General features: G+C 46.0%; 1 protein-coding gene across 4 annotated transcripts in view; it reads right to left on the reverse strand.

Moving 5' to 3' along the window:
* The window catches only part of LOC118211011 (E3 ubiquitin-protein ligase RNF123), a 124129-nt gene that overhangs the window by 76638 nt on the left and 34393 nt on the right, over positions 1-13098 (reverse strand). For all 4 annotated transcript variants that reach the window (XM_035387650.1, XM_035387647.1, XM_035387651.1 and 1 more), the window contains exons 27-33: positions 11843-12020; positions 11239-11313; positions 9659-9746; positions 9456-9543; positions 9267-9351; positions 1549-1688; positions 259-447 (exon numbers count right to left, since the gene is read on the reverse strand). In XM_035387650.1, coding sequence (XP_035243541.1) covers positions 259-447; positions 1549-1688; positions 9267-9351; positions 9456-9543; positions 9659-9746; positions 11239-11313; positions 11843-12020 — 843 coding nt within the window. The remainder of the gene's footprint in view (positions 1-258; positions 448-1548; positions 1689-9266; positions 9352-9455; positions 9544-9658; positions 9747-11238; positions 11314-11842; positions 12021-13098) is intronic.

Here is a 13098-nt window from a genome sequence, read left to right on the forward strand (position 1 = left end):
TCTCCTGGTGTTAATACATTTAGAAAACCGTCCAATGACAGCTCTGTTTTGTTATGACGATGATGATTATTCACTGTTCAGGCAAGAATATTTAATTCATATATTATATTAAATTAATATTTAGAGTATGGCATGTTTTTAATACCTCTCTCAGATGTGTGAATGGTCTTATTGGATATCAGCTGTTGTTTATCACTTCGAGTTGCCCTGCCCTGCCGGTGCCCAGCGATTGGCACGGTCCAAAGTCCACCCCCTCACCTGAGCCAATCGGCGGAGCAGCAGCTCGGCGGAGGGGCGTGTCCAGTCCAGGAAGATCTCGGGCACCAGGGTAACGGTCATCTCCAGCACGCGCAGCAGGCTGACCGACAGGTCGAAGCAGGTGGCGCACACCTTCAGCTGCCGCGTGTCCACGAAGTTCCTCTCCGGCCGCTCCGCCGCCTGCTGGATCTGAGGGGGGCGGGGCACGGTGTGGGGGCGGGGCAGGGCAGGACAGGTGAGGGCGGGGCACATGAAGAGTCTCCGAGCAACTCGTCTCAGGTCACATACACGATATCACAAAACAAACACACAGCATCTGAGACTTAGAAAGCGACATGAAGGAACACTGTCACTGTACTGCTACACACATACACGCCCATATCTACAGCACACATTAAGACATCAGCACCTGTATTCTTAATGACACAATGCATCATGCATACTCCTGAGGCCTGCATTCATAAAACCACGCATCCTGGCATTGAACAGGTTTGCTGGAGGTCACAGAGCACCAAAGGAGTGCCTAATCCCCAGGCACAGACAGTAACAAACAAACGCGCGGTGCGCAGTCAGTCCAAATTTACGGACGTGATCCTCTCTCCCCGCCCTCCCAGCAGAGCAGCCCAGGGTAGGAGCTCGGTCCCCAGGCCCTCGCTGGCTCCTAATCCCCTCTCATTACTTAGGAGAGCGGCAGGCTGGCACAGGAGCGCATGAGTGTTAATAATGACACGGGGACCTCTGAGCCCGCTCCTGCTCTCTCTCTCTCTATCCGTCTCCCCGCTCCCACCGTCCTCCTGGGAGGACATCATTTCATTAAAGAAGCAGGGGCCTTGGAACACGATGAAGATCATAAAAGGACACAACGCCATTCAGGCAGTTTGGGTGCAGCCCAGCGAGGGAAGGCACCGTACCAACGCTGGCATGTTCGCCACTCCATTCTGGGAAGCCCGAGTAACGCTCTGCAGGAATATTCATCACATACGCTGCTCTCATTTCCACAAGCACTTCACATAATGCAACTGCTCAACGTCCCTGGCTAATGTTTCTGCCCGAAGTAGGGGAAAAGTTTATATTCCTCCACGCATCACATCAGTACAGTATCTTCATTGTGTCAAACAGTTGGGGGGGACACCATACAGTTGTCTTTAGAACGTGTTTATGAAGTGACACTCTAACTTCAGTAAAAGAAAAAATGTTTAAATTTAAACTGTCTGCATGTATGTACGTCTGTCTGTCTGTATGTATGTATGTATGTCTGTATATCTGTCTGTCAGCATGCCTTCCTCTCACCTCCTGGATCATGCCGATGAACTCGGAGAAGGCCCAGTTGAGCTGGTTAAGGACGCTGTTGAGGAAGCTGGCGGCCATGTCCTTATCCTGGCTCAGCAAATGCGCCATGTGCCTCTGGAGCAGGTGGGAGGGGCAGGGCTCTACAGCCAATCGAGGAGAAGAACCACACTTCAGATTAACCGCCAATCAGATTAAAGGGCAGGCTACAGCATATGCATTTTATACATTACACACACACATACATATACACACTATATGTATATACAATTATGATTTACATATACACAAACACACATACACAAACACACACGCACACAGCATGTGTGTACATTTTCAATTTATTTTTTCCCAGCCCACAATCTCGCATTGTATCCGTTTTCCATCAGAAAATGGAAAAGAGGGCCCAAGACGGGGGTCATTTAAAGAAATTATTTATCGGGAGGGCCAGGCTGCTGATGCAATGCATGCAGGGAATGAAAACCTCCAGCATCCCATTGGCTTTCATTACCCACAGACAATGAGGAGGAGCGGCCGTTCAGCGCACAGCAGCCCCCAGCGTGCACGCCGCTGTGCATTTCAAATCCAGACAGCGCCGTCCATTAGCCTAGCGGGGTGACACCGTGACACGGGCTCGATCGCGGCTACGTGCCGCAGAACAGCGGCGGGCCATCGCCCGAACGCTCTTATTACGGCTATCGCAGAGGCGCCGCTCCCCAAAGACAAGCAGGCTTTCCCCTCCCCGCGCGCCAGGAAGCCGGGCGATTTACTGCCTTATCTGGCTGTGTGCAGAGGCTCCGGCCCGCACTGCCAAAGCCTCGCGGTGCAGAATGGAGAGGAAGGGAGGGCAGGCGGCGCACGCTCGGCTATAAAACCCCGTATGAAAGCCATTCAGTTAGCAGGACAGAAGATAACCTTTAAGTTTAATTAGGTGGCCATGATCCCCTAAGCTACGGAAGGCCTGCTGGGACGCGGGCGAAGGATCGATGGGCTTACAGGGGGGAAGTAATAGAGACGTGCCGCCAGCTCAGAGAAAGGGGACCCAAACCCCCCCCCCCCCACCACCACCAGCACACATGGATGAAGAGAATCTCTTTTGGGGGGGGGGGGGGGGGGGGAGTAGAGAGAACGATCTCATTTGTCATTTCGTTTGCGACCCCCCCTCATTTTCAGCGCCACCGCGGGTGTAATCCCATCAGGTGTAACGGCACCCTAATGAGAACGCTCCTCAGGAAGAGGGGGTGAGGGGCGCACGTGAGCAGCACAACACAGCCTCCAGCTGCCCTTTCCCAGCGCTCCTGCTTGTGTTTTCTCATTAAGGGAGGAACCGGGGGAAGCGGGAAGGGGGCCAGGTGTTGGGGAGGCGGAGACCAGGAGCGGCGCGTGGAAAGGTCGCCGTTCTCAGGGAGGATTAGAGACGCCGCTTCCTGACACGTCTCCGTAGCGTGCGCGCCGGAGGCGGGGGGGATAATAACACAGCGGAGGATAATTAAACAAAGCGGGGACAGGTCTGTCACTACCCGAATCCCAGCCTCCCAGTAGCCCCCCCCCAACCCACGCCCCCCCTCCGCCGTCACTCTCAGAGGCCCCCTCTCCTAGGTCCCGCCCTTCCGTAAAGGACGCGGGCTGCTGACGCACAGAGCCACCGCGTTCTCCACCTGAACTCATTTCCCATGAGTACTTGCGCTTCCCCAGGTAATATATGCGCCACGGCCGATGTCTGAGGGCACTGCATGTCCTGCTCGGCAGCGACACCGTGTCATCAGTACTTCATCAGCATGTCATTCAGAGCCATGTCCATCAGGTGACTGAGTGCTGTGCACCGGGGCCCCTGACTGCCTTACCGTTCAGCTTCATTTCTGACATCACATTCGTTTGGCATAAGGATGCATCTGAAATCACTAAACACCGCAGTGATAAACAAGACTGTTATTAATATGTTGTAAGAGAAGGGGTTGTGCTACTCAATGAGAGTCTTAAGTGGGCAGATAAATCCACTGGAATCAATGTGAAAGGGCCAGAGCATTGTTTGCATACTACGGTAGTTAAGGTAATAAAGTGCATAATAATAAAGTACACGGAATGAACACAAGGAAGAATGAGAACGCACCTCTGTTTCTGAACTCCCTGTTTGTATGGTAAACACAGCTGTCAGGGCATAGTGTGGGTAGTCTCAATCCGCACACGCACTCGCACGCGCACACACACACATTCACCCACACACACACACGCACACACACACACATTCACCCACACACACACACACATTCACACACACACACGCACGCACAGACACACACACACACATTCACCCACACACACACACACATTCACCCACACCCACACACACACACACACACACACACACACACACTCACACACACACACGCACACACGCACACATGCACACACACACAGTACTATGCATGCACAGCACTCCATGATCAGTTACAGTATGCATGTTTCATACCGATGGCTCGCAAACCATCAGAAACGTCCAATTCTAATGCACTAAATTATGAACAAAACGCGAAGTACAAAGCAGGTTATTACATAAAAGGACCCCGGAGAGTCACATCTCCTCAAAACAGCCTTCTTAGGTTCAAGAATTTGCAGTTAATGAGGGGGTGTTCCCCAATGTTCTTCATTTTACCAACAAGGTAGAGGGAATTCTGGGACTGGGGGGGTGGGTTGGGATTTACAGAGAGATGCTACAGAGCTGTGAGCAAACACAAGGTTGGGATCTAAACTATTCCAGTAAACAAAAGTGGGAACAGAACAAGAGAGAACAAAAAAACACAAAAAAAAACTTACTTTGGAAACTAGCAACAGACAAATCTCCTGGAAGTCATGCAAACAAAAGGAAGAAATTAAACAAAATAAATATTGAAGCCAGGTGAGGAAACAGAAGCACGTAAATTGGTTACCATGCCAATGAACACACTAAAAAAAAAGAAAAAGAAAAGAACTCATGTGGCGCCAAACACACTCTCTATTAATACGGAGCATTACTTCAAACGATCAAGACGGATGGCCAATTAAATCAATTCAGTCCAAGCATACAATTACGATAAAAAAATCATGTCCTGGTTAATTACCAAAACTTACAGTTAAAGCAGCCTAGATAAACACAGTACCCTGGATTTTTCCTGGATTTATCTAGATTGTTCTGGTTTTATGGGTTAGTCTGTAGTATCTTAACTTATTTTAGATACTGAAACTGCACTGCATTGATCCATGCACTATAAGGTAGACTGGAAAAAATAAATATAACTGTGTCCCCCTGTCACTCTTCCGAAAATGAAATTAAAAAGTAAATTAAGGCCTTGACTTGTCTGTTGTGTCCTTGACAATGTTTAATGCATACTGCTATGACTCTTAAGCTGCCCCATTAAAAAATCATCATAAAAGATACAGTGTGCATCCCATACTGACGGGAGGCTGGGTTTGCAGATATGGCATCTGAAACCTGTTTGAGTAACTTGAGTAACTTGTTCGTTCTCCTATATCAGTGTCTTCTTCACTCCCAATGAACAAGAATAGGCAGGAGATGATGCTATTGAGCCCTTAAGACTCAAAGGTGCAATCATACACAATGTTTTAGCATGACTAAAGAATGGGATGCACTAACTAACTAATTTACTTTAACGACTTTAATTTACTAGATTGATTTGTCAGCCTGACAGGTCTACACAAATGACACACACAATGAAAGACAAATATACGGGGTTACTAGAAGACATTTATAGCATCAGCTGCATTATAAAAGATGTACTGGCAAATTTGCTGTCTGGAGAACGAAAAGGTACGCAGGTAGGTGCCAGAAGGAAGCTATCAACTCTCACATATGGGACAGTAACCAGGGTATTAACCTTTCTGCTGTGCGAACAGTTATGCAGAGAAAAAGGAGACTGCTTTCCCCCAGTAGCGTAGCTGTGCCTCTGGTTTTTGTAGTCTGCATAGATACGCCACACAGAGTTTTTCTTGGGGAGAGAAAAATCAGCTAATAATTGTCAAGAAGACGAATAAAGAGACAATTTTACATACCTACAGAAATTTCATCCAAATTAATACAGTGAGATGTGAAAGAAGGACTTCAAATTCATTCATGCCAGCTGCAGTTAGGAGTGTGCATGCGACATTAGCTAGTTGCTAAGTAGGCTAGTTACAGTTTTGTGTGATTAAAACAAACAAGAAGCCAGCTAATGATAACTGTCAGCTAATTGACACTTTGTGTGTTTAATGAAGAGGGACATCCGTCTGACTGCAGCGAAAGAATAGCATCAGCCCCCAAAACCTGGATCCCTATGAGACATGACTGCAGTCAACACAAACCTACTGTCCTTCCTGGCCATCACAGATGTGAAGGGAGATGACAGCGACATTTTGAGACTCAGCAGCCTTCTTCAGTGTTTCAGAATAAATGTCACACGTCCCCTGGGACAGCCATTCTTAAAGTAATTCTGTGACATTAACAGGAGGTACAGTACCTTCAGAGGAAAAAAAAGGGTTCCCAAAATATCTCAGCAGCACACAAAAATAGAAACAATGAAAAAATGAAAGAGCACCTTCATCTTTTCTGAATAAATCTCTGCCACAGAAAGTGACAGTTTAATTAAAGAGTTCCATGAGGGGGTCTCCAGAATAGAGTATACATTTCTGTTTGTCGAGCCCTGCTCTTCTGCATCCCAACATTTCCAGGAGTTCCACTTCTAAGGGTTCGCCTTCTAAGAGATGGGGGAAACATTTTCCGGAAAATGTCCTATGTGAAGTACTGTGTGATAACCTATTTATAAAAGCTATACAAAAATAAAGGCTGATTGACTGAATGATCGATTGATTTATTTATTTAAATTAGTAGCAGGAATGCCTATTTAGAAAAGTTATACAAGAATAAAGACCGACTGACTGATCTATTCATTTATTGAAATTAGTAGCAAGAACACCTATTTATAAAAAATATATAAAAAGAAAGACTGACTGACTGATCGATTGATATATTTAAATTAGTAGTAGGAACATTCTTCAGTGAACTCCAAAATGGGGGACTACAAAGATGTGTTATTCACTGACTTGGTTGAAATTGAGAAGAGTTTTATCCACTGAAAAACAGTCATTGCTTCACACTGACCAAGTGATAACCACACCCATTTTGGGGTTTTGCAAACACTTGCTTACCCCCCTTGCCACCTAAAATGCATCCACTTTCCATGATGTTTATGCATCTTAGACCAGCTTGTTAAAACACAGCTCATCTCTGACCCACAGCAGGAACATGGTGCCCCCTCCCTCTCTGGAGGACATGCGTTTTTGTGTTACTATTGCACAGGAGCTGGGCTCTTAGATACTCCATTAACAGCAAGCAGAGTGCTGAGTCACTCCCATGAGTCTCTATCTCACTCCCAAGTCCAACAAACTAAGGGACTGCACACTCACAGAACCTCACACACACACACACACACACACACACACACGCACAAGCACACCTACACATACACACACACACACACACACACACACACACACACACCCCGATTCATTACTAGTACCTCTGACTGTGACTTCACCAGGCTCCTGCCAGGCCAATGAATAATTCATCCATCCATTTTTTTATTTATTATTATTTGATTTCACATTTTTAGTAAGGCATCTATGGGGCCAACCTCAGCATAAACAAGAGGAAAGCAACTTCATGATCTGCTATTATTAAGATGTTTTTTGGAGGCAGATTTCATCAGCAAGCAATAATCTGCTACAATTAAACAATGGGTTCGTAATAACAAGGCTGGCTGCAATCTGAATGCAACTCCTGAAGTTACCGGAAATGTATTCATGGAACTTCCTATTGATGTAGCTGTCGCTTGATTTATCATTTATGACTCCCAAAAGAAACAAAAAAAGACGTTTCCTATTATTCCACTTTCAAAGAAACAAAAAAAAGCAATAATACTTGACAATGGCCACATACACATGATGTGGGGAATCATTGTGCGGTATCAAGAAAACTGGCAACCTTTTCACAAAAATGTTATTCAACTATTTTCCTGAGACAGGCCTGCATATTCTTTATACGTGTAAGCTGAACTCTTGTGCCAACAACCACTAACTGAATACATTATACAAATTACAAAAACGTATACATACAGCAGAAACTCAGAGATACAATCCCTTCAGAAATGGGGATCATAACTGAAATGTTTAGAACTTTCATGGTAAAGTCAAAATGCATCCATTTTATCTAAATCCTTACTGGAATAGCACCTTGTCTTATTCAAGCACTAAACAGGCCACTCTCAGTTTAAAGCCATAAATCTTAGTATAATTTAATAACCACAAATCACACAGGTGTACATGTGTCTAATACAGTGAAAATGAAATGCATGGTGTCTATTACAGAGAAGCTGAAAGCAATTGAGCAAGAAAATCACCAGACAGAAGTTCTGATGGGGGTGGCTGAAGTGAGCTAGAGATGGTTCTCATCGTGATTAGAGACAGGAAGTCAGCGAGGAGACACTGAAAGGGGAGCAGCGGTCGGCCGACGAGCAGGAGGCTTCCAGCTACCCAGCTCAACAAACTGCTTCTAACACCGCTAATGAATAAATGCACCTATCAACATGTCAAACAGCACATTAAAAGCCTGTTTATTATGTTTAATGTTCCGTAAGCCCATGCGTTCAAGAACGATCCACAAAACAGTCTTCCAATCAATATCACAATAATAATTAGCTTACAGTTCATCGCCTGTTTAAAACTATTTTTTCCAACAGACTTCCCTCTCTGCCTTTTTTCCGACATTTTAAACCATGGCTAATTTTGCTTTGCTGAACCACTACATTTGGTAAGCAAATTGCGCATTCCTCATATACAATGCAATGCCCACTGCTGCTGCGTGTACAGGTCCTCCTGTTTTGTATGCTTTGGCATCACAACAGAGGCTTAGGCTTTCTCGTTTATATTCCATTTTAAGTGATGAAAATGACATAAAGTGAAGCAAAGGCATGCCTTTCTCAGTAAATGGTGACTCATAACTCATCTGTTAGTCTATCAAGCAGAACATTCACCCTCAGAAAATAATGGAACTCAAAAAGAACAGCAAGTTCTCAATACATCTGATTACGGTATTACAACTGTGTGAGTCGAAAATATTTCAATTACAACTGTCTGAGACATTTGTGAAGGGGTACATGGCTTAAAAACAAAAGAACGTGTAGACAAAAATTGCAAAGCACAAGGTGGAATAAGATGATTGATACGGTGCTTGCAGCCTGGTGTTGTTTGCGATATAGCCCATCACTTCTGTGTCTTAGACACTCTCAATGACACGCTCCTTTACCAGCAGCCACGCATCACCGCCTCAGCCAGTAACACAGATGAAAAAGACATTTCTGTACTTATGTTTCAAGGACAGAAAGACTGAAATATCAATTTACTGTGACAGGTTTTCCATCACATGGGTGCCAATGGAAAGATGTGTTAGGACAGGAATGGACACTATAAAGGAATATGGGCTTAACAGGAATTCATTACAAAAAAATAGTCAAGGAGTTATGAAGGCTGACACTTTCATAATATAATTACCTATAAATCTGCAGGGACTGCAAAATGTCAATGTGTATCATAAAGGAGGTCTGTATTGGAATGGGTACGTCATATTGGATAAATGTTATCGGGTGATGGTTGATGTAGAAGTCACATGACAGGAAGGTAGGTGTGTTACTCACTCTGTAGGCTGGGCAAGTTGGCGTCTTCGGGTTTGGTTTTGAGCAGGTGGGGCAGCCGCGTGTACCTGTACCCAAACCCACAGCCCTGCGGAGGAGAGCCAAACAAACGCAGAACAGTCAAAGACGTTCACACGACGGTAAACACATCACGCACACACACTGTGGGAGGCCCACCGAGAGGACGCTCACCCTCCAGAGCCGAACCAGGATCCAGTTAGTCTGAGCCCAGGGCCGCTGCTCGTAGGGGGCCAGGAGGTTCCGCATCATGGCCACTCGTCTGCAGGAGAAACACGCTGCTCAAGCAGATGGGGGGGCAGACACCTGCAGCTCTGACACCCGTATTCACTTCCGAGGTGCAGAGATACTCCAAACAACCGAAACAGCATACTCACTGTTCCTCTGGGATCCTCTCCACCGCCCTGAGGGATTGTGGGTAACATACATAACTGGCCAAAGCCTGCATCAGGGAGTCTTTGATGTCTGAGGGTGATAAAATAAAATTAAAAATTAAAAATCAGAAGTTGTGAAATTTCAGAGGTACGGGTTGGCTGGCAGGTGGGAACATCAGCAAGCACAGTCTCCATGGTTGGCTTTCCCTTGTATCTCGCCAATTCTCTACATCATTTTTGCAAATAGCAAATAACAGAGGCACTTGAGGCAGAACCACAATATTCCTGGAGGCTGACCAGTGTTCATAACGCGGAATGATCTGTCCCCCTTTCATTGACATTGAAACATTCCAATCTGATGCACCTTCTGAAAATTACAATACAGTTTCAGTTGGCATTCGAATAGCCAGCCTCTCGCAGTTAAGAAAAATGGAAAGCGGAACGAACGCAGGAGTTGACCATCTCTGTCGTCTAAGCTAATATCTGTGGTCTAGCTTTTCACATAATTAGATGGTCAAACAGTAAGAGAGCTGGGCTGTTTTCCTGCACTTGCACTGTCAGCAGGGGGGGATTTCCCATGGATTTTTACAACGACAGGATTGGAACCAGCAATCAATACTTTGGAGAGATCTTTTTGATTAAATGAATTAACGCCAGCACGTCCATCCAACAATGAAAATGAGATGTGACGACTTAATTGACCTCCAATCAAACTCTCTCCACGTCTGAGAAGATGGATTAGCGCAGAAGCTATCGCAACGCTGTCAATCAGCTGTGGGGGCAGACAGGCTGGCGACAGACATCTGAAGACCAAAATTGCTCTCATCAATGTCATCCCAGCAAAAATTGAAAAATAACATTGACTGACATTTCCCAGTCCATTTTCATAAAGATGAAAATAATTCAATTATTCATAGGTGTCTGATGTCTGTCTGTCTTAACAAGGCTTTACTTCCTCAAAACAAATTACATTTACGCAATCTAATAAAATGTATCACTAATGGGAGCCAAGTTTAAGCCTCTCCCAATTGAAATCAAATTGTTGCAATGACCTGGAGCCAGAGCTTTTATTTTGACAGCAGGTTTATTTTTAAAATGAAATTGCACATTAACAAGCTAGAAATTGACCCGGGTGGCAAACAGCAAAATGAGGGGCCATATTAAGTTGAACGGTTTTCATTAAAATAGCTTGTTCAGATAGATAACCACTGAATATGTCTGACCATTTCTTCTTCTTCTTCTTCACCATTTTCCCCGCAGGTAACAGGAACAGATAACACATTAATACAGGCAGATACAAAAGTGGAACCAGAACCACAGGAACAGGTCCGTGCACAAATTTCAGCGGCGTTAGCGGGAACTCAAAGCAGCAGGATGCATACCGCATGAGTCATTTACCGCCAGGCGCCATAAATCTCGGGTTCCGCTTAAATCACACGAGGGTCCTTAATGAGATGGAGTGGAAGGCCAGATAACCCCGACTCCTTCCGTACTCTCCTCCTCCTCCCCCACCGGAAAATCCTCAAACCCGCACCCCCCCCCCCCCCCCTGCCCCAGCCAAACTGCAGTACAGGCGCACTCACCTGTCCCCACGATACGGGGGTCTGCAAAGTGCTTGGCCAGGATGGCGGCCAGCTGGGTGAGCGTGTCCTCGTAACCTGCGGAGGACACGTTTAATGACAGAGTTCCCTCGGAGCGCAGAGGGTCACACTCCAGTCAGCGGCCAATTTAGGCCTGAGGAACACGGCGGGTGACCTTTTCAGAGCCGGTCAATGACTTCAAAGCACTCAGGTTATGAAATACAGCAAAAACTAAATCTGCAGAAAAGGCAACCCTCCATGGCAGAGAGAATACATTAGCATTTTTCAACACGCATTAAAATTGAAATAAAAAAGTATGCTACTAATGGACACGGTCCCTAACAAATATATGACATAAATTAATTCATTTAATAAATCAACAAATAAGCAGACAAGCGCTGCTCCCTCCCTGGGTGATGTGGAGCCCAGTCAGCACTGGCACGGTCAGGATACATTTTATTTCGATTTTTAATTGGCTCATCAATTAAACCGGCTCATCACCACACCCCCAATCTTTGGAGGACATTCTTCATCATTGGATATATACGGTATTTTGTGACATCCCCAGGGGTGTATTCTGTGCTGACGCTCTCTGGAGAGGCATCACCTGGAAGCTCGTCCATGCTGTTGGAGGGGCTGAAGTAGTTCTTGAGCGCGCTGTAGCTGTTCATGGCCACGTTGAGGTAGAACTCGGGGGTGAAGGCGAAGAGGGAGCCGGTGTTGTCCGCGTGCTCGATGGTGCGGATGCACACCCGCAGCAGCCAGTACACGTCCAGCATCTTCTCCTGGATGACAGCAGCGGGGAGGAGGTCAGTGTACAAACCCTACAGACAGGGCCTGTATGAACCCTACAGACAGAGCATGTATGAACCCTAAATGATATGAGCTACCAGCTGTGTCTGGCTACCCTGGTACAGAAGGAGCATCAGCCACTTCTGGGGCCTGGTTGAGGTTTCACAACCTAGCAGTAGTGTCAAAACTGTTTTTGCAACTACCAGCCCAAAAAGGTGCAGCCACACCTACACAAACATTTCATAATATTAAATTATAATCACCATGCCCCAATACTGCCACTGAGTTATCCACCAAAGGGTGCTCCCATCACACAGGACACATTTACATGCATAAACATAATGGGAAGACTCCTCCACTTCGTCCTCTTTCTCCCCTGCTACTGTTTCACTCAGTGTGGAGCACACGCTCTTCAGCGCAGGCACATCGCACGGCTGCAGTGTGGGAGAGCGCAGGCGAGCGCACGCAGCTCTGGCTGCGCGAGCAGCGCAGTCCTCGGGCCCAGCGGCTACGCAGCTCAGCTGGTGGACTGCCGCATGCTGAAATGGCAGCGGGACGCCTGCATTTCGAGGGACGCCTGCATTTCGGGGGACGCGGGTGCTCTTCTGCGCACGCGACCACCGCTGGCGTACCCCTCGCTGACTAAATCCCTTAAAATTAAGGGCAGCAGTCCACACAGGCACGGTCCGGATTGATTCAAAAAGCAAAAAGTTGACAGACTATAAAATCTATAAAATCTTTAAGGGTGCTTTAGCATTCAATGTTACATTTGCAATGTGCCTTAATTTGTTTTTGTTTAATAGTGTCTTCACACTGTTTCATACAGCATATAAAGTTTCATAAACACAAAATTTCATTTTTGTACTTCCAAGGGAGCCAGCAAATATGAGATATTGCTTATTCTGGTCAAGAGGTAATGGGCAAAATAAGCTAAGAAGGTGTATTCTTAAACTTAAACTGTGTGATGGTCTGGTAACATTAAAGAAATCATGCTTTAATGTACAACATCCCTGAACCTTTTAAAGAGCAGTCGGTGTTCCACGAGAAAGGACACACTTCAAACCTCACGCC

This window comes from Anguilla anguilla, chromosome 13 (assembly GCF_013347855.1).
Source record: "Anguilla anguilla isolate fAngAng1 chromosome 13, fAngAng1.pri, whole genome shotgun sequence".
NCBI classification, from domain to species: Eukaryota; Metazoa; Chordata; class Actinopteri; order Anguilliformes; family Anguillidae; genus Anguilla; species Anguilla anguilla.